The sequence below is a fragment of the Coenobita brevimanus genome, chromosome 39 (genome assembly GCF_032717465.1).
Source record: "Coenobita brevimanus isolate Jiangsu-jjx chromosome 39, ASM3271746v2, whole genome shotgun sequence".
NCBI classification, from domain to species: Eukaryota; Metazoa; Arthropoda; class Malacostraca; order Decapoda; family Coenobitidae; genus Coenobita; species Coenobita brevimanus.
Window position 1 is genome coordinate 28,180,931 of NC_136992.1, and position 27,888 is coordinate 28,208,818.

Sequence of the window (27,888 nt, forward strand, 5' to 3'; positions counted from 1 at the left end):
GCAGGGTATGGTAGGTCAGGGCACTGGGAGAGGCAGGGTATGGTAGGACAGGGCATTGGCAGAGGCAGGGTAGGTCAGGGCACTGGCAGAGGCAGGGTAGGACAGGGTATTGGCAGAGGCAGGGTAGGACAGGGCACTGGCAGAGGCAGGGTAGGACAGAGTATTGGCAGAGGCAGGGTAGGACAGGGTATTGGCAGAGGCAGGGTAGGACAGGGCACTGGCAGAGGCAGGGTAGGACAGAGTATTGGCAGAGGCAGGGTAGGACAGGGCATTGGCAGAGGCAGGGTATGGTAGGACAGGACACTGGGAGAGGCAGGGTATGGTAGGACAGGGCACTGGGAGAGGCAGGGTATGGTAGGACAGGGCACTGGGAGAGGCAGGGAAGGACAGGGCACGTATAAGAAGGACAGAGACGACACGACAAAGCAGGGCAGGACGTGGGTGAGAAAGGTCGATGAGAGAGATGTGACTGGACGCAGATCGGCAGGGCAGGGCTGGGCAGGGGAGGGCATGGGAGGCAGGAAATGTGAAGGCACGGGATGGCAGGGTATGTAAGGCAGGGTATGTGAGGCAGGGGAGGCAGAGAATGTGAGGCAGGGGAAGGCAGGGAATGTGGGGAAGGGAAGGCAAGGAATGTGAGGCAGGGGAAGGCAGAGCAAGGAAAGTAAGACTAGGGAGGGCAAGAAGTAATGCAGGGCAGGGAGGGGAGGGGAGGGGCAGGGCAGGGCATGCACGTCCCCCGAGACAATACATGTGACCACAAGATCGCGGCAAATTATACGAGAGGGTCCAGTCCACTGCACTACCAGAAGGAGGGGTACTGTGGTAGTGTGGTACCGTGGTTGTGTGGTACTGTGGTGATGGAAGGAGATTGGTGTGGTGTGGGAAGAGGTTGTGGTAGTGTGGTAAAACTGTGTGGTGGGGTGTGAAAGTGTGGTAGAACTGTATGGCATTTCTGTGATGGTAGGAGACTGTGGTAGTGTGGTACGGTAGAAGATAGTGGTAGTGTAGCGGAGTGTGTGGTAGGGTATGGTACGGTAGTGTGAGACTATGGTTGGACGGGTGAAGGCAAAAGGTTGTGGCGGTGTAGTGTGGCAAGAGGCTGTGGCGGTGTGGTATGACAGAAGGTTGTGGTGCTGTAGGATTGTGTGGCAGTGTGGTATGATGTGGTATGGTGTCTTGGTCGAGTGTGTGATGGTGTGGGGTAATCAGTGTGTCCTGGTATGAGGCAGGGCAGTATGATGGCGTAATTAGTTGGTTCACCTTCACTTGTCAATTAACTCACCTGAAGGGGTTTAGAGATTTGGTCAGGTTGGAGTAAATGCACTAAAGAAGAGAATGCTATAGTTGGTTTATTTTTACCTGATACAATTTCCTAAACCTTTCCAGCCTAGGTGATGGGCAAGTGTACAAACTGAAGGGTTGATCTGACTAATGACCAAGGAGACTCATTCCTACATGATTTAGTACTCGAGTTGCAGAATTGGCCCAGTTCTCTCAGATGAAAACAGATGACTACAGTGTGGTGAGTGACCATGAGAGAGAGAGAGAGAGAGAGAGAGAGAGAGAGAGAGAGAGAGAGAGAGAGAGAGAGAGAGAGAGATGAGCGATAAAGTGCATTTTACTCTTACCTAAGAAACTGTCCCTAACTCATCCTATTTTAAGGCCACCTTGTTAGTCACATTGGAAGCCAAGTTTGACTAGTAACCAAGGAGACTCACAGCTACCCCACAGCTAATGCCCATCAAAATTTACGCAACCACCACCTACTATAAGCGTTCTGTCAGGTGATCAGTTACATCAGATATAAACAAACCTGCTATACGTCTTCCACATTAACCTGGCTCAATTTTCATCATTTTGTAGCGCAGAAAAAGATAATGGTATGGCTCTACATTCACCCCATAGCACTTCTTCGTGACTAGCCTCATATTCTAGTATTAATCTGGTACTGCAACGTAGCATTCATGATAGAGAGATGACAATTTTAGGCCAAGCTGGAGTAAAAGGAGTATAGTAGGGCACGGAGGCGTTTCTCTGTGGTAACCATGGATAAACTCTGGGATTAGGCGTTTGGTGGGAGACAGATATACAGAGACAAAACATAGTGATATGAAAACAAGGTAAAACTAGCGGGAGAAAAACAAAATATTTATATTCTCTCTCTCTCTCTCTCAATTTACTCACCCATGCCGCTGGTAGAGGCGATATAGGTCAGTGGATCGAACATGGGCTCCAGGGTAACATTAACCTAAATATCAATCTACATATCTACCTACCTATCTATCTATCTATCTATCTATCTATCTGTCTATCTATCTATCAATGCGTCTACTCACCCATGCTGTTGGTATAGGTGATGTTGTGGGTCATGGGGTCAGACATGGGGGGCGGCAGAGTAGCATTGTTAATCAGCACCCCTCTCGGTACAGGGGGCGGGGCAGGGGTGGCAGCAGGAGTGGCCGTCTCCTGCCCCGGATACAGGGCGTGGGGGTGGTGTAAGGACGTGGCGTGGGCGTGGGAGTGCGTGGGCGATGCTCCGTGGGCGGCCATAGGCGTGTGGGTGGGCTGGGTGTGGTGGTGTGGGTTGGGCAGTCCTAAATACTGCACCACCTCTTGCCACCTCTCCATCTCCCCGCTCCGAACCAGACTGCCCAGCCGACCCTGTGAGAAAAAAAGAAAAAAACAAACACTTTAATAATCGTTCCAAACACAATCAAAATGCTTAGAATACAGGACACAACCTTAAACATTTAGAATATGAAGTGTGTGTGTGTGTGTGTGTGTGTGTGTGTGTGTGTGTGTGTGTGTGTGTGTGTGTGTGTGTGTGTGTGTGACTATGAGGCAGGGACCGCAGGCAAGTCTGTGAGTCACGATGGTGCTAACGGTGTGTGGCTCCTGTGTGTGTGTGTGTGTGTGTGTGTGTGTGTGTGTGTGTGTGTGTGTGTGTGTGTGTGTGTGTGTGTGTAGAACCCCAAATACCCACTCATCACCATCATCATCATCATCATCAATCTAACCCTATTTACTAATTATCTGGGCACGATGCAAAAACAGGACAAGGGTAGCAGAAACGTAGAAAAAACATACACTGTACATTCCAACTTTCACAAATCGTCACCATCGTCTCACAGGCAAACCATCCACTCATCACATTAAGTGGAGATCGAGGATATAAGTGTAGCAAGACCGCCTCTGACCAGCGCGTTCCAAGTTTTCTCCCTCCAAGTATTATAAAAGTCACTACTCAAAACTGGGTTCACTTAGGTCGAGGTTATCTTTATTTTCTCCTGTAACAGTTAGATGTAATCCACTCTATATCACTCTGTATCCAGCATTACAAAAACTTAGCGACAAGACACAAAGGTTAGGCATGTTCTATCATCAGCCAATATTTCACTGGTTTCCTAATTATTTTCCACCCCAATTTTGTACCTAAATCGGAGAAGTACGTCTAAATTTTGTATGTATGTACTGTTTACTCCAATTTTGTATCTAAATCGAAGAAGTACAGGCACACACACAAGTATCTTTCAAAAGTTTGACGAACACATGGCGGAAAAATCGCAGCATCTGAAACACGCACTGGAAGAGATGGGGTTTTCACTGCATTTCGTCAGTTGTAAATTTCTTCAGGCGGAGCTGGGAAGATAACTGTTTCTGTGACTGTACATCTAAATTCTGTAACTAAGATTTGTCCATTTCAGTTTTGTATCTAAATCGTATTCATCTAAATTTTTGTATCTAAGTATTATCCATTACAATTCTGTACCTAAATCGAAGTACTATCTAACTTTTTTTTTTTTTTTATGTAGCCTAAGTACTCATCATCCCAATCTTGTATCTAAGTTCTGTCTCTCTCAGTTTTGTATCTAAGCAGGCTACTGTTCATCCCCCACTTCTGTCCATGTACTGACTATAAGAATTCTGGAACTAAACTGAAGTGCTCTCCATCCTAACTTTGTACCCAGTTATTGGTTATCTAAATCGAGGTACGGTCCTTGCCAGGTCTGTATCTAAATCACCGTATCCTTTTTCCAAATTTTAAAATCTAAATCTAAGAACTGTCCAACCTATTCTAAAATCTACATAAAAAATCAAAATCTAACCCTTGCCCATTCCCCTTTCAAATCCAGCTCTAAGTACAAGCTATGTTTTAAAATCCCACTTTATTTCTCTAAGTAGTGTTCATCCAAATAATAAATATCAGAGTATTTTTAATCTTAGAACTGTCTTTCCTAGCACAAGGGGATACTACAGATCTAAATAATGCCTAACCAAGTATTATGGAATTTTGTGTAGTCCACCTAAATATTTCAGGGCTAATCATTTACCTATGTATTGCTGATCCCACTTACCGAGAATTCTTAGCACATGCTCGGATATAACTTAGTCGAGAATTCTTAAAACTTACTCGGTTATAACTTAGTCGGGAATTTTGAACAGATACACGGTTGTAACTTCCTTTCAGATACTTCCTGTCTCTACATACCCTCATGTTTCCGGCTGTCTAGTCTGTGTCTCTTCCTGTCTCACCTTTCTCACCTGTCTGTCTCTTTCAGTATAGGATTTCTTTATATTCAGTCTGTCTTTCACCGCTCATTTTGTTTCAATGTATTACTAAACTTACCAAATAAAATATATGTCTGTCTATTCACCCGTCTCTTCCCCGTCTCATTTCACTCACCCCTCTGTCCATTAGGATATATTACTGTCAGACGTAGTTTAGGTGTGTTTGTCTCTTATGTTTTATTTTCCTCACCTCTGTCTGTTTCAATATACAGGTAATCCCATTTAATATTTGTCTATCTGTCTCTCTGTCTATGGCTTTATCTGTCTTACACTTCTGTCTATTAAAAATTATTGGTATACGTTTTGCTTCTCTCTCTCTCTTCCTGCCCCGTCGCATGCACTGACTACATTAGGGAAGGCGACAGGGAGAAAGGGAATCAGGCTGATCATGCAGGTAACGGAAATTGAGCAGTGAAAAGCAGTGAAATCAAGTGTGTGTAGAATATATTTATAAACTCACTCTCTCTCTCTCTCTCTCTCTCTCTCACACACACACACACACACACACACACACAATTAAGTCTCCTTGTGCTCCTTTTTGTTTTTAAAGATTCTCTCTCTCTCTCTCTCTCACACACACACACACACACACACACAATTAAGTCTCCTTGTGCTCCTTTTTGTTTTTAAAGATTCTCTCTCTCTCTCTCTCTCTCTCTCTCTCTCTCTCTCTCTCTCTCTCTCTCTCTCACACACACACACACACACAATTAAGTCTCCTTGTGCTCCTTTTTGTTTTTAAAGATTCTCTCTCTCTCTCTCTCTCTCTCTCTCTCTCTCACACACACACACACACACACACACACACACACACACAATTAAGTCTCCTTGTGCTCCTTTTTGTTTTTAAAGATTCTCTCTCTCTCTCTCTCTCTCTCTCTCTCTCTCTCTCTCTCTCTCTCTCTCTCACACACACACACACACAATTAAGTCTCCTTGTGCTCCTTTTTGTTTTTAAAGATTCTCTCTCTCTCTCTCTCTCTCTCTCTCTCTCTCTCTCTCTCTCTCTCACACACACACACACACACACACACAATTAAGTCTCCTTGTGCTCCTTTTTGTTTTTAAAGATTCTCTCTCTCTCTCTCTCTCTCTCTCTCTCTCTCACACACACACACACACACACACAATTAAGTTTCCTTGTGCTCGTTTTCGTTTTTAAAGATTCTCTCTCTCTCTCTCTCTCTCTCTCTCTCTCTCTCTCTCTCACACACACACACACACACACACACACACACACACACGAAAGTTTTGCCACATATCAACTCTTTTCGGGAGGCCTGGGTTGTCGTAAAAGCTGTCTGAGATCTTTTGTAAATACGACACTAAGAATCACGGAAATACAGAGATCAGAGAATTCCTGGCTAAATTAAAGATACTAGGTAAATTACAGATCACCTGGTCAAATTATACACCTCCAGTTTACAAATACACCCTCACGTAAACCAAAGGAGAATGCATACCGTAGCTGCCAATATCATAAGTATACGTTAAGAATTTCGTAAATGCGACGTTCACATTATATATACGCTAAATTTCCACGCCTGGCTGCACAATTTTCAACACTCCATTTTCTACACTTCCTTTACTCTACAACTTCTTTGATTAAAAAAAAAAAAATGAAAAGAAACTCAACACTCGATTTTCTAATAACACTCCATTTTCAACACTTCCTTTCCTCTATAGCTTCCTTAATTTAAAAAAAAAAAATCAACACTCCATTTCCTAACAACACTCCATTTTCTACACTTCCATTCCTGTATAACTTCTTTGTTTAAAAAAAAAAAAAAATCACCATTTTCTAACGACACTCCATTTTCTACACTTTCATTCCTGTATAATTTCCTAGATTAAAAAATAAATAAATAAAACTCAATACTCCATTTTCTAACACCCCATTTTCTACACTTCCTTTCCTCTATAACTTCCATAAAAAAAAGTGAAAACAGTTACAACAGCACATCTTCTATAGCTTCCTTGAAAAAAGTGACACATCTGAAATTACTTTCAAAAACTCGAAATATAAATAAAACATGAATTTTTACTTTTGCATTGTAAAAGCCTCCCACAAAACACGTAAAGACTTCTCAATAACCTACCCGTTTTATTGTATTACTGTCTGAAATAAAACACCTACGGAGTCAATGGTAAAGTATCTTTTTATCCATCTACGGCCAGGCGCCGTAATCCCGTAAGGGGTGGCCGATTGTAGTTTTACGGGAAGGGGCACTAACCCTCCGCCAACCCACTTGTTGACACGTAAGGAACACGTGTGGGTTGGTTACGTGTTTACCATCTGGCGTAGTAAATGGTTTCCTGGCTTATAGGAAACCATTAAGCTTGTCAATCAATGTAAAGCCACCTGAAATGGAAAGAAGAGTAACAAAAGGTGACAGGAAAGTGGGAGAAACAGGAAAAGTTGAGGGCAGAGGCAGAAAAAGAGTGATAAAGGTGAAGGAAGAAGGTAGCAAAGACAGAAAAAAAAAAAAAAAAAAAAAAAAAATTTGATTTTTATCCTTCAAAACGATGACGTCCATTATGTATAATTCTTGTTGCTGTTTCGTTTTTTTTTTTTTTCCCCAGAGTACAGGCCCCTGGCAGTCAAGGGGTTAATGAAAGCTGTCTCTTAACCCTCTGGAAAACCCTTTAATCTGAATAAAATCGTCTTCAGAGAGAGAGAATATATACAAAACATCATTGTTGAAGGTAATAGGTCCTTTAATCAGGTGACGGATTTTTATTTTTACTTTATTCTTGGTATTTACGGATTATTTTACTTAGATTCACCTATTCTCGCTCGTTAAGGAGGCTCCCTAACACCTCTTTCTTAGCGATTTATTTTGCTTTTTACACCTTGCTATCCTCTTCTGTGTTATTTATGTCATTTTAGTATCACGTCTTCCTACGTGATTTATTTTGCTTTTTACACCTTGCTATCCTCCTCTGTGTTATTTATCATTCTAGTAGCATTTCTTCCTAAGTGATTTATTTTGCTTTTTACACCCTGCTATCCTCTTCTTTGATATTTATCATCGTTGTATCACCTCTTCCTAAGCGATTTATTTTGCTTTTTACACCTTGCTATCCTCCGCTGTGTGATTTATGTCCTTCTAACATTAACATACTCTTCAAGATTAATGTACAAAATAATATTAACCGGCCGTCCAAAAATAAACCGCTAAGGAAGAGGTGTTACGGAGCCTCCTTAAGACGCGAGAATAAAGAGAGGCCATTGTAGTGAAAATATCAATGAAGATATATATAGTCTTCTCTTTGGGTGAGGATGCTCCCCAACACCTCTTCCTTGGCGATTTATTCTGCGTGTTACACCTTGGTATTCCTTTGCGTCATATTTATTCCTTTGTATTATTGGCACAGTGTATAAATAAGATACGAACAATTATCAGAGTGCTACAGGCAGAAATAAACTGGTAAGGAAAAGGTGTTAGCGAGCTTCCTTATCCGATGAGAATGTGACCTCAAGGCCCTAGCACATCCTCCTACGCGACTTATTTTTGGATATGACTGGTTAATACTCTTTTGTATGTTATTTATGCAGAGTAAGGCGATATTACAGGGATTTATACAACAGCGAAGAGGACAGTAAGGTGTAATATGCAAAATAAACCGCTCAGGAAAAGGTGTTTGGGAGCCTCCTTATCTAGAAGGGTAAGAATAAAACACTATACATGACACCCCATCTACTCAACACTTAGAGAAACACTATACTCTGTTTATTTTATCTTAGCCTAAAATTGTCATCCCTCCATCTTGAATATTGAGATACAGTAACAGATTAACACTAGAATATGATGATGCTAGTCACGAAGAAGTGCTAGAGAGGATGTAGGGCCACAGTACGCTCTTTTACCGCCACCCAGCTACGTGTGTGTAAGTTGTAAAAGGATGAAAATTTGGGCCAAGTTAAGGTGAGAGGAATATAGAGGCGATAGATAGTGTGTAGTGTCGTAGAAATAGATAAAAGTCCCAGGATAAGGAATTAAAGACAAGGACTATATGTATCTATCCTTAAAGACACCGTAAGACAATTATATCCCTAAAGACCATTACATCTCCTTAACACAATCACACAGGTAACTTAATAGCGCACCTCAAATTGCGTGTAATCGCTATACTAACAACCACATTGATTCAGTCACGCTAATGTTGGTAGCCGTATCATCCTTGTAGATATAAATGGTGGTAGTTGTGGTAATGGTGGTAGTTGTGGTAGATACGAACCTTAATTGTAGTAGCTGTGGTAAGATCGAGTAGCTATAATGGTACCACTTGCTCTTTAAGTAATGGTAATAGTAGTAGCGGGGTAATTGTGGTAGTTACTGTAATGGTGGTAGTTGTGGTAATGGTGGAGGGACAACATGTACTGTGGGGAGTAGGTTGGAACTCTTTCCTCTCTCTCTCTCTCTCTCTCTCAATATAACCATCACGACCACCACTACCACCATTACTACTACTACTACTGCTACTACTACCACCACCACTACTACTACTACTACTACTACTACTACTACTACTACTACTACCACTACTACTACTACTACCACCACCACAACTACCACCGAACCTCCCTAGCAGAACCCATCGGGAAGCAAATGTGGGCGACCCCCTGAGGAAATGGGCGTCGAGGCGTGGGCGTGAGTCAATTAATAAGGTGTCGGGCGTTTTGGGCGGGCTGGTCACGTCCCTCCACGCCCCGCCACGCCCGACCGGACGTGACAAATGCCTAATTTCTACTCGCCAGGCAGTGAATCGCGGCCCAATTTGTGGTGCGGTTTGGGAGGCTTCGTGTGTGTGTGTGTGTGTGTGTGTGTGTGTGTGTGTGTGTGCTACCTGCCTCACCCACACCCTCCGCTGTATTTATTTTTCACGCCCACGATCATTATTTTCCCGTCCACATCGATTATTCCTACGCCCACACCCGCCCACGACCATTACATCACGTCCACACCCGCCCACGACCATTACATCACGCCCACACCCGCCCACGTTCATACATCACGCCCACGATCATTTTTACGCCCTTCTCAATCAACCTTAAGGCTACATGACCTTCCTCTCGTCCACACCTCTCACTCAATCACACATGTCAGCTCTCTAAAACATAACTGTTTAGAATTCTGGCAAAGAAAGTATGAAATTATATGTACAGAAAATTCTCTCTCTCTTTCTCTTTCTCTCTCTCTCTCTCTCTCTCTCTCTCAGACAACTTCACAGACATGAAATTTTAAGACAGACTAAAAAAAAATGCCAACTCACGATCAGACAGACAATAATTACTCTCTCTCTCTCTCTCTCTCTCTCTCTCTCATCTATCTACCACAGCAGATAGATTAATACCTTCAATCAGTGACCTACATGTACATATTAACTTCATTCGGGCAAGAGTCAAACGATTTTATTTAACGTTTGGCGAATTTCTATACTCCTTTCACCTTAACTTGGCCTCGAATTCCGTCCTCTTGGAGCTTACGAGTATTACCTGTAGTTCAGCGGTGGAAAAATACAACTACAGCACTTCTTCGTGACGAGCATCATATTCTAGTACTAATCTATTTTACGAGGGGTGATTAGAAAGAAATGACAGTGAGTCCCTAAACTTTTATTAGCATGAAGAACTATCAAACTATGACTCACATTCCTTCAAAGTACTCCCCTCCAACCTCTATGCAGCGTTCCATTCTCTTTCTCCACTTCATGAAGCAAGCGTGGTACTCTGAAGACGGTATACTTCGGAGTTCTGAATTGACGGTCTGTGCCAAGTCTTGGATGCGATGAAATTGCTTCCCAGCGATGGCAGATTTAATTTTTGTAAACAACCAAAAGTCACAGGGAGCCAGGTCAGGGGAGTAGGGTGGGTGGGGGAGCAGAGTTATACCTTGTTGTTCCAGGTACTGCATAGTGAGGCGAGCTTTGCGGGGTGCAGCATTGTCGTGGTGCAGCAAAAGGCGAGACCGACGGCGGGTTGGTGCGGTGTTGGCCTTGTGTTCCAGGACTTGTGGAAGGACCTGGTCTGTGTAGTATTGGGCTGTGATAGTGGACTTTTCAGGCATCACATCCACGCATATTGGTCCTTGAGAATTGAAAAAGATGGTGAAAAGGCGCTTCCAGCTGCGAAATCCTTCCTTCAAAATCTGAGGTCAAGGGTCTTCATCGCCCAACCACACCATGTTTGACTGCTTGTCACGGGTTGTGAAGAATGAAATCCAACACTCATCTCCAGTAGCAACATCTGAGAACCGTTTTGGACCATTTGGTTCAAATTCAGCAAGCCAGACACGACAAATCCTCACCCGTTCAGCATTTTGCTCATCAGTCAACAAATGGGGTATCCATCGACAACACTTCTTCCTCAGGTGTAATGGTTCATGCACGATGTCATATGCACTCCCATAACTGATATCAAGCTCCAAGGCTAAGAACCTAAGAGTTACAGTTGGATCCTCGTCAATGATGGACCATGCACGGACAGTTGTTGCTTCGGTCACGGATATCCGGGGGCGTTCAGAGCGTTGTTCATCTTTCAATTCAGTTTTTCCTGCTGTGAAAGCACGAATCCAGCGGGAAACAGTTTCCAGGGAAGGAGTGGTGTCTGGATAAACTTGTAATAATTCCCCTCGAATCTCTGTTGCTTTCTTTCCCAGTTTCCACCTCGTAAAAATGTAGAACCTGCAGCCTTCTTTCGAGTAATCCATGTTTCTGGCCAGAGAGCAAAAACAAGAGTGAAGCATTCACTCACAACAGTAAAACAAGAAAAGTCAGGCATACGGCGACAAGTTCAAACTCGTAAGGACAGGCAACTCTGCACTCTCCTTGCTCCCCTACCTCCCATCATTCAAGGTTTTCATGTTATAGCACGAACTGTCATTACTTTCTGATCACCCTTCGTACAACTAAGCATTATGGATGAAAAGTGGGCAAGTTTGAGCTAAGTTAAAGAAAATGGGGTACAGTAGTGAAGGGGTAACTTAGATTAAATTTTCCAACCCCTCATAAGCTGAATAATTTCGACTGAAGAGGTGAAAAAAAAAAAGATAGTAGTATTATTCGAAGACAGACTAAGGGATAAATAGACAAGACATCAAAAGAGAGAGAGAGAGAGAGAGAGAGAGAGAAATTTAAAAAGTAACAGACAGACAGATTAAAAGATGAACAGATATAAACAAACCTTATCAAAACAGAGAGAGAAAGTAAAACAGTAACAGACAGCAAAGTAAACACAGAGCTACATTATAACAGGAGCAAACAGACATTAACAGAAACGGTACGAGACACACAGACAGAGTAGTCACACGCCCTCAGACAGACAGACAGAGACACGCCCTCAAAAGTATGGTAATGTTAGAAAGACAGGTTAATAAGGAGAATCTCAGGTGCTATTTATCAAGTGTTGGGAGAAACATTAGCGGTCTCTCTCTCTCTCTCTCTCTCTCTCTCTTCCTTTCAAGTCCTATATCTTTTATTTTCTCTTTCCCCAGCTTCCTCTACCTCACCTTTCCCATTTTCTCCATACCTTCCTCCTTCCACATGCTCCCCCATTTTATTTTCCTCTTCCTCCTCCTCCTCCTTCTCTTCTCCAGCTATATACAGTACTCTTCCATCCGTTTATCAACTACTCTCCTCTTTCCTTCTTTCTATTCCTCCTCCTCTCTTCTTCCCCTCCCCTGTTCCTTCGTTTCTGTCCCTTCCTCCCTTTCCCCCAACTCCCTTCCCCTCCCCTTTCCCAAGTACCTCCTTTCCTCCATTTCCTCCCTCTTATCTTCCTTCTCCTCTCCCTCTCTTTTCTCCCTCCCGCCTTCCTTATATTTCTTCCCCCCTTTTTTTCCTTCCTCACACTTTCTTTTCCTCCCCTTTCCCCCTCCCTTCCCACTCCCCTGACTTTCCTTTCCCTTCCCCCTCCCCTCCCCCTTCCATCCCCCAATATTCCCCTCCCTTCTCCCTTCCCTCCTCTCTTCCCCCTCCCCTATTTTCTCCCCTCCCCTCCCCCTCTCCTCCCCTATTTTCTCCCCTCCCCTCCCCCTCTCCTCCCCCTACTCCCCTCTCCCGTCTCCCAACATTCCCCTCCCTTTTCCCTCCCCTTATTTCTCTCCTCCCTTCCCCCTCCCCGATTTCCTCCCTTCCCTTCCCCCTCCCCCATTTCCTTCCCTCCCACATCCCCCTCCCTATTTCCCTCTTCCCCCTCCCCCATTTCCTTCCCTCCCACATCCCCCTCCCTTCTTCCTCCCCTTATTTCCCCCTTTCTAAGACCCTTCCCATACATCCCCCTCCCTCCCCCTCCCCCTCCTCTTCCCCTTCTCCCCTCCCCTTCCCCTGCCTATTGGTGTGAAGGTCCAGGATGTACAGGTGTCAGTGTCGACCACGCAACAATCTACACTAACCACACCACTAGGTCATTAAGGTGTGTGTGTGTGTGTGTGTGTGTGTGTGTGTGTGTGTGAGAGAGAGAGAGAGAGAGAGAGAGAGAGTACAACCAAGCCAACAGTGTCATAACATGAAACTCATCACTACATTCGACCTTCACAAGGCTTCCGACACACACACACACACATAATCTTAGAGAGAGAGAGAGAGAGAGAGAGAGAGAGAGAGACAGAGACAGAGAGAGAGAGAAAGTCTGGTAATTGAAAAGCAAAAACAAAAAAAAGTTACGTCATTGCACTGAAGGGGTTACTGTTGGAAGGTGTGTGTGTGTGTGTGTGTGTGTGTGTGTGTGTGTGTGTGTGTGTGTGTGTGTGTGTGTGTGTGTGTGTGTGTGAGAGAGAGAGAGAGAGAGAGAGAGAGAGAGAGAGAGAGAGAGAGAGAAATGGGTTTGTGAAGGGTTGGTAATGCTGGAGTTAGTGCTGTGGTTAGGTCTCTCTCTCTCTCTCTCTCTCATCTGTTTCCATTTCGGCACAATTTTTTAATAATTTCTTCAGTGACATCCATTCCCCCCCCCCCTCTCTCTCTCTCTCTCTCTCTCTCTCTCTCTCCACATGCCCACCCATCCCACTCACAGTTACACAAATATTGGCAGGAAACCAGACAGGGAGCAGGAGAAGCAGGCAGACAGCTCAGGCAGGGTGAGGCAGGGGTCAGGCAGGAGGAACAGGCAGTGATGGACAGGTGGAGGAAGGCAGACTGAAATGGTTAGGCAGGGAGTGAGACAGGAAGAGTGAGGCAGGCATGAGATGTTAGACAGACAGTGAGGCAAGCAGACGTTAGGCAGACTGAGGCAGTGTTAGGATGGCAGGGTTATGAAGACAGGCAGGCTGGGTGAGGCAAGATTGGTGAGGTAAGTGGGACGAGGCAGGAGAGGTGAGGCAGGTGGGGTGAGGCAGACGGAGTTAGGCAGGAGGAGCGAGGCAGACAGGTAGGCAGGTACTCCGTCAGTGTCGTATCATCAGATTCGCTACCCAGCACCACCACCACTACCACAATTACTACAACCATCATTACCACTACAATCACCACCACCATCATTACCACAACCATCACTATCATCACCACCACCACCACCATTACTACTACTATCACCATCACCATCATTACCACTACAATCCACACTACCGTCATTACCACTGCCTGCCACCACCACCACTAGCTACTACCATTAATACAACCACCATCACAACTACCATTATCAAAGCTATTACCATCACCACTACTGCAACCACCTTCAATAACAACCATCAACACTACAACCACCACACCCAACATCACCATCATCATCATCATCAACACATTACACTCCTGTCATCCTTCACTGCTCACTTGCACATTACTGAATCACACACACACACACACACACACACACACACACACACACACACACACAATCAAAGCTCGTTCTATGTAAATGGCTCAAATTCTTTTTTCTTTCTTTTGCCCCCTCCCCCACAAAAAAAAAAAAAAAAACTCCTCTCTCACTCCCTACATATATCCCATTGATTTTTTTTTTACCCAGTTATAAAAAAAGAAAAACAATTCTCGTTTTGTGAAAATACAAATGTCTGTTTTTTTTTTGTTTTTTTTCACGTAAATCTTTCCCAGCATATATATTCTTGTTCCTTACATACACACGAAATTTCACCCAAATTATAAACACAGACTTATTCCTTTGAGATGTACAGTTTCTTACTCTATATAAACATCTAAACACTCTTACCTTATTAATCAGAGTTATTTTTATTGTTACCTAAATCTACATAAACAAATTCTCATCCCATACATGTACTGTATAATTTCCTCCATGTATTAAATCATTCACTAACATATACATTCTTAATTCAGTCAACTTCATTTACTTAAAACGTCTCATCTCGACACAAAGTTAATTATTGAAAATTCTAAGATAATGTATTTACGCAATTACCACAAAAATATAAATAAATAAATAAATAAATGGATAGAAAGACGGAATAGGACAAAACTTTACACCCTTCTTCTCAAAATATGCTAATCAGGTTTAGAATTACATCAAAAAACATAACCTAGCAAACCGGAATCGGAAGATATTTAACACACACACAAAGACAAAGAGAGAGAGAGAGAGAGAGAGAGAGAGAGAGAGGGCTACACCAAATACCTCAAGTTCGATAAAAGAAAAGAAAAAAAGAAAAAACTACAATAACACGGTGAGGAGGAAGCAAGAACACAGCACAACAGACGTCATCGTTCTGAAAGGGCGGGATGAGTCGGTGCTTAACAGGAGACTTCAACGCATCGGAAAAAGGAGACTTCAACGCAACGGTAGCTAGTGATCCATCTCCACCTGCCTCGAGATCACAAAATGGGATGCAGACCACCAATTTCTCTCTCTCTCTCATCATGTTTCCAATTCGGTATATTTTTTGTCAATCATTTCTTCTGCGAATCTCTCTCTCTCTCTCTCTCTCTCTCTCTCTCTCTCTCTCTCTCTCTCTCGGTCGCTGGTGTGAGGTAGGGGTGAGGGATGGGGGGTGGGGGGTGGGGGGCATTCGTCAGTGTCGTGGCGGTATTCAGGGCCTGACGCTGACGGATCCCCCCTCCTGACGCTGACGGATGACGCCCCACGCTGCAACTGTGCTGACGGGGCCACCTGGGGCATCCACCGCTCTCACCCGCCCCGCCCCGCCCCGCCCATCACCTTCTTTACACCCTATCTCCTATACATTCAGTAACTGTATTAGTCCCTGTATAAATTTTACTCTGTTTTCTCCACCTCACCCCACCCCGTCCCACCCCACCCCACTCCACCCCGCCCCACCCAATCCCACCCCTATACAACCCCTTCTTTACACCACTCCATCAATTTCTATACATCTTTTGCTGTCTTTTCTTTACCCCACTCCGCCTGCCCGCCTCTGTGCAACTTTTTCCTTGCCTTACACACACCTCAGGGGATTTTTAGAACAAGGGGGATTTAGACATTTCTTTACTGGGCATTGATTTCACATTTTCATTTACCCCTTCATCCCCCGCCCCGTCCCTCCCCGCCCCGCCCCACCCTTCTCTACCCAACCAGATACCCGTTTTCTTCCCTACACCCGACGCCCCCATACAAGCCGTTACACTGTGTCCTCTATACACAGCCTCTATACACAGGCTTTATACACAGGCTCTATACACTGCCTCTATACACAGACACTATACACGGGCTCTATACACAAGTTCTATACACTGGCTCTATACACCCCTTCACACACTAGGGTTGGTGAACTCCCAGGACCGTGCACTAATCCAAGGCCTATCAACCTACACACCTGGCAAATCAACTCATTACACACACACACACACACACACACACACACACACACACACACACACACACCTATATCTCTTCTTGATTCGTGCTTAGCCAGCATGAGGAAAAGTAAATTCTGGCTATAACACTCGCTTTGAAGAGAATGTCCAGTTCCCGCTGTGGACCTCATAATGACTGATACAGGCAGATACGAGCACGCACGCACACGCAGAGATAGATAGATAGATAGATAGAGATAGATAGATAGAGAGAGAGAGAGAGAGAAAAAAAAACACCAGTCAATTAAGGTCATGATGCTTTCCATACAACCCTGCCTCGGCACTCCCTACCCCACCTCCATGCACTTGGGTTGCAAATAATATCGTCCATATTCACAAATTTACGATTAATTCCCACGCATAACACGGAGTTTTTCCTGGACGACCCTATCCCGTATTCTCGCCAGGTAAGGAAGCTCCCTAACACCTCTTCCTAAGCGATTTATCTTGCTTATTACTCCGTGCTCTCCTTATCTCTTTTATATGTCATTCTCATCTCAAAATACTATACGTATAAAGTGCAAATCATTTAACCAGCCGTATCCAAAATGAATCGCTAAGGTAGAGGTGTTACGGAGCCCCCTTAACAGACACCACTGGTCCTTATCTCATAGCTTCCTTATCTAATCAGTGTAACCATGGCAACCAGTCACGCTCTGAATCACCTCTCTAAGTTCAGCGCGGGTAACTGGAACGAGAGAGAGAGAGAGAGAGAGAGAGAGAGAGAGAGAGAGAGAGAGAGAGAGAGAGAGAATATCACTATCTTTCTAACACGAAATTTCCTCTCAAATCAATCCCGAATTTTACCTCAATCCTCGCTACTCCTTTACTACTCTGATTTTTATTTTTTCACTCCTCACAAAAATTCAAAAAATCTCTCAAACTCGAAATTTTCCCCGAGATCAATTATTAATCTTTCCTTAATCCCTTCACTACAATGACGTATTTTATTTACACTTTAACTTATTTTTTCCTTCTTTTGTTCCTCCGTAAAAAATATCAAATGATTTTTTAAAAGTTACTATGGATCTTTAACTGTGCAAAAATAAGGATTGCCATTTTTTTCCCCTCCCCATTTTCTTTACTGTCTCCCCCAAACTGTAATAAATCGTCCGGAGAGCAATAAAAATAAATAAAATATAGTAAGGAAATAATGTCAGTAGTTTGAAGAGAAATTTCCCAAGTCTAGCTTCACCAAACACACATCTGTTCCCCTTCCTCTCTTCACCTTCTTGTCTACAACTGTGTGTGTTTACTTTTGTTTCTTTAGCACCATTTTACTTTCAACATATCACACACACACACACACACACACACACACACACACACACACACAAAATCTCCCCTTAAAACAACGTCCTCCAACACCCCACCGCCACCTCCTCCCCTCTCCTTTTCTCCACTCCCTCACCCCTCCCCCTCCTCCCCGTTACACCCCACCACCCCACCCCTCACCCCGCCCACCCCATCCACTATCACCTTTACATATCAGTTCCACCACATTCATTTCCCCCCTCACTTCATCTACTACATAACACCCTGCTCACTTTCACCCTGACAAAACAGTATTATCTCTCTCTCTCTCTCTCTCTCTCTCTCTCTCACACACACACACACACACACACACACACACACACACACACACACACACACAATGCTCCACTATTATTGTTGAGCAAGCTTTATTTTCTAATCTAGCTAGTTTTGCTATTCACCACCTCTTCACGTAAAATATCTACAAAAAAAAAAAAAACTACATAAATCTGAAAAAAAAAAAATCCTTTTCATAAAACGTGCGTAATTAAGCTAAAAGTTAATCAAAAAGACGCAAAAAAAAAAAAGATCATATTATCAGACACGCAAATAAGTCTACAATAGATCTTACGCCATTCTTAAAGTGGTTCTCTAATATAAGCCTAAGTGTCGTACAGAACACTTAAGAAGTACGTGGCCATCGCTTGAGAGGCCAGTCAGTCCTTTACTCCCTCATGTCCCTAGCACCTCTTCCTTACCGATTTATTTTGGGGTACGACTGGTTAATATCATTGTGTAATTATTTTAGTATGAGTGTGGTGATATTGGAATTATTTACACAGAAGAGGAGGGCAAGGTGTAACAAGATAATTCGCTCAGGAAGAGGTGTTTGGGAGCTTCCTCAACCAAATAAAACCTTCACCTTGGCATCCAGTACTCACCACCACCCCGACTCTGTTAATCACGACGGCAGACTTACCTGGGGGAGAAAGGTGAGGTTAATGATTACAGGTAAAGGTAAATCTGGCAAACAGTACGTAATTAATATACAGGTGAATAGATACTAGAAAGATACAAAAAGATACATGAACAAACAGCCACGCAGAGAGAGACACCAAGTGATAGATAGAAAGACATGAATGAACGTAGATGCAGTAGACAGACAGACAGATAGATAAATAGATAGATAGAGAGAGAGAGAGAGAGAGAGAGAGAGAGAGAGAGAGACTGATTATTCTCATTTAATAATTACACACATCAAGGGAGAACACAGGGGAAAAAAATCTTACCTAAATCATCTAATTATTTGCAATGAATGATTTTTTCCAGACACCCAACTGAACGAGAAAAATGTGTGCAAATTTGTTCAGCAGGGGGTTCTGTTATGGTGTATTTGAGCGTATTGCAGTTTGTAATGTGGAAGCTTATTTTGTGTGTGTGTGTGTGTGTGTGTGTGTGTGTGTGTGTGTGTGTGTGTGTGTGTGTGTGTGTGTGTGTGTGTGTGTGTGTGTGTGTGTGCAAAATACCCTAAAAAAATGAAAACATGTCCTTTCGAGTTAAAGAATAAAGTAAAAAACTAAAAAAAAAATGCACAAGACTAGCGACGGTGGTTCTGGAGGGCCCGACGTCCGCTAGAGTTATGCCAACGATGAAACGAGCACTGCAGGTACTATATTCTTTTCACACTACCTTGGCCTAAAATTGCCATCTCTCCATCTTGAATCCTGAGTTGCCAAAATAAACGCTAATATATGGTGCTAGTCACGAAGTGCTGTAGAAAATATGTAAAGCCGCAGTATTCTTTCTGCCACTGAGCTACGTGAAATAAGCTGCAAAAAGACGAAAATCTGAGCCAAGTCAGAGTAAAAGGAGTATAGAAAATAAGGCTGGAACTGGCCTGTGATCTGAAGCAAATTACAACACACTTCTCCCATACCACCTCTCCCCCCCAAGTCTCCCTCACCCCCTTACACTCTCCCCCACCTCCTCACACTCTCCCTCTCTCCTCACGCTCTACCTCACCCCCACTCTCCCTCTCCCTCACCCCCACACTCTACCTTCCCCTAACCCTCCCTCTCCTATCACACTCATCCCCCAACATTTCCTCACTTCCCCACTCTCCCTCTTCCCTACCCTCATACTATACCTCATCCCCTCTTCCTATCCTCCTCTCCCTCTCCCCCGCACCCTCCCTTCTCCCCCTCCTTCCCACACTCTCCCTCGCCTCGCCCCGACCTCCACCCCAGCGTTTCACCATCACCATCAAAATAAAGTGAGAGTGTCGCCAGTTTTGCTATCTGGGTGACACCGCCAACACTGCCCTTCACTGCCAACCTTGCCTATCAAACATCACTGCTAGTCTTGCCGGGAAACAGTTATTTTTCACTTCACAGCGTCGCAAACTGAAATATATCTATGGACGATTATTTTTTTTGTTATGAATTTTACTTTACATATTTGCTTTTATCAATATTTCGCACAAACAATACATGAAAGACAATTGTAGTTATCCAACACCAGTAAAAACAGCACATACATACTGATCATATAAATAAATACAGATAAACAGATAGATATACAATGATAAAGATAGATATAAATTCATACCTAGAACGATAAAGTCGATATTCCAGGACTCTACATAAAACTTAAGATGTTTAAAAGACGCCTAAAAACAGCCTAAAAAATGAAGGAATGTGAAAGTGATGGCTGGAACGAAATAGTGCGTCCTACACGACAAAAAATTACAAATACAATTAAAATGAAATGATGATTATATAGAAAAGATACTGGGTATTTTTGAGAGAGAGAGAGAGAGAGAGAGAGAGAGAGAGAGAGAATCTATGGCACCTCTCATCTTACAGTGTGGGTGGCAGATGTGGCGGCAGTTGCTGTGGTAGGTTCTGTGGTAGCGGTGGTAATACATGCCCCTATCACCCTGTTGATGTGGTAGGGTGAGGCAGGGGTGTGGTAAGGCAGGGTAGGCAGGGATCGACACCCCTCACCCCCACACCCTACCCCCTGCCCAACCACCCCTGCCACTTTGGTCGTCATTAGGGTGAGTTTTGGTGGCACTGTTACTTCACTGTTACTTTTTTGGATTCACTGTTACTCTTTTGGATTCACCGTTACTTTTTTGGATTCACTGCTACTCTTTTGGATTCACTCTTACGCTTTAGGATTCACTGTTACGTTTTTGGATTTACTAACTTTTTTGGATTCACTGTTACTTTTTTGGATTCACTGTTACTTTTTTGGATTCACTGTTACTTTTTTTTCGATTCACTTACTTTTTTGGAATCACTGTTACTTTTAAAGGATTCACTGTTACTTTTTTAGGCTTTAATTACTTTTTGGATTCACTGTTACTTTTCTAGGATTTACTGTTATCTTTTTGGATTCACTTAATTTTTTGGATTCAATTACTTTTTTTGGATTCACTGTTACTTTTTTGGATTCACTGTTACTTTTTGGATTCACTGTTACTTTTTTGGATTCAGTTACTTTTTTAGAATTCACAGTTACTTTTCTCCAAGGACAGTGAAACAGGCTAAAGTTAATTCACAGTTAATTCTGTTCCTGTTACTTCCAGTGCATTCACAGTTAGATGTCACTGTTCCTTAGTTCACCGTGACTTCCGTTGGATACCGATTTCACTGTTAATGATACTGTTACGTAAAAGCATTAAGATATACGTCACTGTAATTTTCGAGACACTCTTGCTTCCTCAGGTGTTCACTGTTCACACTGTTCTTGTTCTATCTATCTCTAACTACTGCCAGACGCCTTAATCCTGTAAGGAGTGGCCACAAACAAATCGCCTCCATGTCGCCCTGTCCCCCGCCATGCCATTGCCCAGCGCCCAACTCACATCCCCCTCTCTCATATACCTCTCCACTCCATCCCTCCATCTCATCCTTGGCATCACCCCTCCCTCTACCCGCCTCCACCTCACTTATACTCTCCTCGTCAATCTCTCTCTCTCTCTCCATCCTCTCCACACGGCATGCTCTTGTTATTTCCTGGGATTTCACTGCTACTTATTCGGTGTGGGCTATTAATTTCTAGGGATTTCACTGTTATCACTTATATTTATGGATTTCACGGTTCCGTCTCATACTGTTGCATCCAAGGTCTTCACTGTTGTAATCATGTTTTTATCACAGTTACACCCAAATGTATCACTGTTACACCCAGATTTGCCAGTTACACCCCATCACTGTTCCACCCAGATTTGCCAGTTACACCCCATCACTGTTACACCCACAATTATATCACTGTTACACCCACATTTATATCACTGTTACACCCACATTTATATCACTGTTACACCCACATTTATATCACTGTTACACCCACACTTATATCACTGTTACACCCACATTTATATCACTGTTACACCCACATTTATATCACTGTTACACCTAAATTCATCACTGTTACACCTAAATTCATCACCATTACACCCACATTTGCCAGTTACACCCACATTTATCACTGTTACACCCACATTTTTCAGTTACACCCACATTTATATCAGTTACACCCATTTATCACTATTACACCCACATTTATATCACTGTTACACCCACATTTATATCACTGTTACACCCACATTTATCAGTTACACCCACATTTATCACTGTTACACCCACATTTATATCACTGTTACACCCACATTTATATCATTGTTACACCCACATTTATATCACTGTTACACCCACATTTATATCACTGTTACACCCACACTTATATCACTGTTACACCCACCCTGTTACACCTTCGAATTTAACACCTGCTTCCCGTTGTCACACCTGTTATCTCGTCACTGTTAAGAGCTGTGACAATATTACCACTACTGTTGTTCCGTTTGTTTTGTCACTGAATACTGTTACACTGCATTTTAAGTCTGTTATAGCAAAGTATATTCAAAGTTACAGCAAAGTATTTCTATCAGAGTATATTCAAAGTTATAGCAATTTATTTCTATCAAAGTATATTCAAAGTTACAGCAATTTATTTCTATCAAAGAAAATTCAAAGTTATAGCAATCTATTTCCATCTAAGTATATTCAAAGTCATAGCAATTTATTTCTATCAAAGAATATTCAAAGTTATAGCAATCTATTTCCATCTAAGTATATTCAAAGTTAGAGCACTTTATTTCTATCAAAGTATATTCAAAGTTAGAGCACTTTATTTCTATCAAAGTATATTCAGTTATAGCAATTTATTTCTCTCCAAATTTCCCATCATCTTCCTTCACTATTGGTCTACTGGTAAAATGTGGTGAAGATTTCTGCAATAGCATTTTTTTTTTTTTTTTTTTTTTTTTTTTAAGTGATCACCCATCCACATCCGCTACACCACTGCATTGGCTCCTACCATCATCATTGTCATCATTATCATCATCATCACTACACACACTTTCCCTTCATGCATCACCATCGTCACATCAATACACACACCATCCCAACATCAGGCCATAACTACCCATCTCGATCATCATCATCAACATCAACATCGTCATCACACCACTTCACACACCTTTCCAACACCATGCCATAACTACTGTACACATCATCATCATCATCATCACTACACACACCTTCCCATCACCATCCCATAACACATCACCATCTCATATCAGCATCACATCGCCTCAAACCACGTCTCACCCCATTTCAAAACATCACATCACCACCACACCACAACAAACACACGTGGTAGGTAGGCAAGGTCACCTGATATAGTGCAGTGTAATGATAAACGCCTCTATGACCAGCACTATTTAATCTCACCACCTTATCGGCACCACAGACACCACATCACCTTATCAACACGTAACTCACCATACATCCCACATTTCACTGATCCGCCTTATCGCTATCGTCATATATGCGTACCCAAAGATAAGACATGATTGAGGTGGTTTGTTAGTTTGTGCATTGAATACGATAATGTTGCTTTCTTCTTCTTTTTTTCTTTTCCTCCTTCTCCTCCTCCTTTTTCTTCTTCTTTTCCTTCTCCTCCTCCTTTTTCTTCTTCTTTTCCTTCTCCTCCTCCTCCTCTTTTTCTTTTCCTTCTCTTCTTCCTCCTCCTCCTCCTTTCTTCTTCTTCTCTTTTTCCCCATTTTTTTTTTTTTTTTTTTACTCTTGCTACTTTCAAACGATATTTTCAGCCGTATTCTAAGAGGCATAGGAGGCTTCGTGGCACGTCTTCCTTTCCGATTTATTCTGCATATTACACCTTATAGACGGTGGGAGTTAGCGCCGAAGTGGTGACATGCAGAGGTGTATGATATATAGAAGAACTACTGGGGCTTGGGAAAAGAATATGAAGCGGACACAATAAAAAAAATGACCACAAAAAAAAGACACTAAAATTACTGCACTAAAAACATCACACTTCCCTTGATAAAAATTCCACTGCACCACACCACTATGTCGTCACTACACCATACTCTCACACCAGTTCCAAGTGGTATGCAAAGGCAGGTGTAGGCCAAAAAGTAGGCAACAGGATCTGAATAGTCAACACACCACAACACTGCACCTCTGAAACACCATAATTCCACCGCATCATGCCATCACATCGTCACACCAGCACCACACCACACTCACACCAGGTCCGCGTGGTATGCAAGGCCAGGTGGTGTGGTGTAGGCTGCAGGCTTGGCTAAATGAACGGTACAATCACCACACTAGAACAATACATCTTGATACCACAATTCCAATGCACCAAGCCACCAAATCATCACTACACCAGCACACCACACTCTCACACCAGGCCCACGTGGTATGCAAGGCCGGGTGGTGTGGTGTAGGTCAGAGGCAAGCCTACATGACACCTCAGTAGCGCAACATCACTACAACACAGCTGTTTTTTTCTGTTTCATTGAGCAAAATCTTCCAGTCACCCAGCCGTCAAGTCACTGTGTGTGTGTGTGTGTGTGTGTGTGTGTGTGTGTGTGTACGAGGCTTGTGTGCGTGTGGTGCGTGCGTGTGGGTACCTAGTGTGGGCGTGTGGGCAGCGTAGTGGGGAATGACAGGGATGAAGCGGGTAGCCTTCTAGTCGCGTGCCGTCTTCTCTTAAATCCCTAATCCCCCCCTCCCCCATTTCTCCCTCACTAAATCTCCCCTCCCCCGACTCCCTCTTCCCCTTCTCCCCCTCCTCCTGCTCCCCTTCCTCTTCCCCCTATTACTGCTCCCCTTTCCCTCCCTCTTCTCCTCTTTCTGCAACCCTCTTCTTCGCACTTCCCCTTATTCACTCTTCCCTCTCCTACCCATCCCCACTAAATTTCCCCCCCTACATGTTTCCCACTTCCCCTACACATCCTCCCCACCACTCCTCTCCCCCTCCCGTCTCCTTCCTCTCATCATCCCCCATTCTTCCTTCCCTATCCACCTATGCTGCAGTATATCTATCTCTTCCTCCTCCCTCTCCTCTTCCTCTTCCTCCTCTTCCTGTCTTCCTCCCTACCCCCACTACGCCCTCCCTCCTAAATACTGCTCCACTTTCCTCGTCCTCGTCCTTCTCTTCTTCCTCCTTCTCCTCCTCCTCTTCGTCCTTCTCCTCCTCCTCCTCCTCCTATCAACCTCAGCCCTCCATTCCTGTTCTCTAGGACACTCTGCACTAATTTTTCCTCCTTGAAGATATATTTTCCTCCTCTCTGCTAAGATATAAGCTACTTGTCTCTTTCCTGTTCGCAGCTGCTACTTCTCTTTTTCCTGTTCGCTGCTGTTCCTTTTCTTTTTCCTGTTCGCAGCTGTTCCGTTTCCCTTTCCTGTTCGCTGCTGTTCCTTTTCTTTTTCCTGTTCGCTGCTGTTCCTTTTCTTTTTCCTGTTCGCTGCTGTTCCTTTTCTTTTTCCTGTTCGCTGCTGTTCCGTTTCTTTTTCCTGTTCGCAGCTGTTCCTTTTCTTTCCGCAGCTCTTCCTTTTCTATTTCCAATCCGCAGCGGTCGCAAGGGCTCGACTCTATCTCAAGTAACTATTTTTTTCTGAAGTGGTGCCTTGTTGTAGTACCTTGTTTTTGGAGGACCACTGGCAACACACACACACACACACACACACACACACACACACACACACACACACACACACACACAAAACTTAGTCGACACGTAGCCAGAAGTCAGTCACACAAATATTTAAAATAATAATAATAAAAATAATAATAAAGGAGGAGGAAAAAATGTCACTTATATCTAATTAACTTTTATGCAACAACACGACAAAGAAATGTGCATCAGAAAGCGTGACCAGGTAAGATAAAACCTACACCTGTATTTTGGGGATTTCTAAACACCTCTTCCTTGGCGATTTAGCCTGCATATCACACCTCAGTACCTCCGTGTGCGTTACTGAAGCAAACTATGTCATACTAACACCCCCCCCCCAACACACACATACACACAATGCTGAAGTGTAATATGCAAAATAAATCGCTATGGAAAAGGTGTTACTCAATCGCCAAATCCTCTCCGAATATGACCTAACTGATGATGAGTGAGGTACAGTGAGGCAAGGAGAGGCAGAAGTGAGGCAAGGAGAGGCAGAAGTGAGGCAGAGTGAAGCATGAGGTAGGATGAAGTGAGGCAGGGGTGAGGCACGATGAAGTGAAGTAGGGGTGAGGCTGGGTGAGAGATGAGGCCGGATGAAGTGAGGCAGGGGTAAGGCAGAGTGAGGTATGAGAAAGGATAATGTGAGGCAAGGGTACGGCAGAGTGAGGGATGAGGCAGGATGAAGTGAGACAGGGGTAAGGCAGGATGAGGGATGAGGCAGGATGAAGTGAGGCAGGGGTAAGGCAGAGTGAGGGGTTAGGCAGGATGAAATGAGGCAGGGGTAAGGCAGAGTGAGGGGTTAGCAGGATGAAGTGAGGCTGGGGTAAGGCAGGGGTGAGGCAGAGTGAGGGGAGATGCGGGATTGTCACGAAGATTGAACGTGACTAAGGAAAGATGATCAAGATTAAAACATGTAAAGCGAGATTCAGACTCTCTCTCTCTCTCTCTCTCTCTCTCTTTCTCACACACACACACACACACACACACACACACACACACACACACACAAGAGCACAAGTTAAATAATTCCTTTCCACATTTTCTTTTTCAGAATTACTACATTATTTTAATTTTCCTGATTACACTTAACATGGAATTTTTAGTTTTTAACAAATTTTTCAATGTATGATCAATTTCGAGGCACTGTAAAGAAACTATTGACCTCCACCTTCTAGACTGTGTGTGTGTGTGTGTGTGTGTGTGTGTGTGTGTGTGTGTGTGTGTGTCAGAGAGAGAGAGAGAGAGAGACGAAATCCCCTAGTTCGAAAAAAAATCCCTCAAGATCAATAAAATCGTCTGTATACCCCCCCCCAAAAAAAAAATCATGCTGAGGCGGCAAATCCAACATGGCGAAAAAACCTCACATATAAATTCAAAATAAAGGAGTGTAGATGGACGAATTATCAGTACTGACTCTTTCTCTCTCTCTCTCTCAATAAATCGTCCCTCGTGAACCAATCAGGGGGTTTACAGCGCCAGTACACACACTCTCAGGCTTCCAATACCCACTACTGGCTGAATAAAATCGTCAGGCGTTAGCAGGGACCGAATACTAGAGTTGCCCTTACCATCTGGGGGCTACGCTAGAGGGTGGGGTGGTGGTGGCCAGGGGGGGGGGGTGACTGGAGGTGATGCTCTGGCCACGCAAGCTTATGTGGGGGGTCGGGGGGGGGTTAAGAACATATCAATCGTAATGTTGCTTAATGACTCTCTCTCTCTCTCTCTCTCTCTCACGTGTCATTCTTCATTCTTCTTCTTCATCATCATAATCATCATCATCATCATATATGGGCCTCTTCATTTAAATACCATAGAAGGAACCGCCAATATTTCAAAAACTAACAGATGAAATTATCCAAAAAAAAAAAAACTCCCTCACAAGTATATATAAAAAAAAATATCTATTATAAAATTTAAAAGCCGTAAAATATAACACAGGAGCATTAAGTTCCCTCTTCTTCGATAACCACCTCTTCACTCGCCCCAAATGTGAATAGAGAGAGTGAATAATTTGCAAGTGAACGGTGAATGCATGGATGACTGCGTGAATGAGTGACAAGCAATATTTGAACGTGCGTGTGAGTGAACGAGTGAAACGCTACTGCCTGGGTGAGTCAGTGAGCGAGAGAGAGTGAGGGAGTGAGTGAAAGAGTGTGAGTGAGTGAGAGAGTGTGAGCGAGTGAGTGAGTAAGGTGAATGTGTGAGTAAATAATTACATATGT

At 43.5% G+C, this 27,888-nt stretch overlaps 1 protein-coding gene across 2 annotated transcripts in view; it reads right to left on the minus strand.

Annotated features, from left to right (window-relative positions):
- cnc (NFE2 like bZIP transcription factor cap-n-collar) overlaps positions 1-27,888 on the minus strand; it is an 820,654-nt gene that overhangs the window by 73,339 nt on the left and 719,427 nt on the right. For both annotated transcript variants that reach the window (XM_080270051.1, XM_080270050.1), the window contains exon 7: positions 2,340-2,664. In XM_080270051.1, coding sequence (XP_080126177.1) covers positions 2,340-2,664 — 325 coding nt within the window. The remainder of the gene's footprint in view (positions 1-2,339; positions 2,665-27,888) is intronic.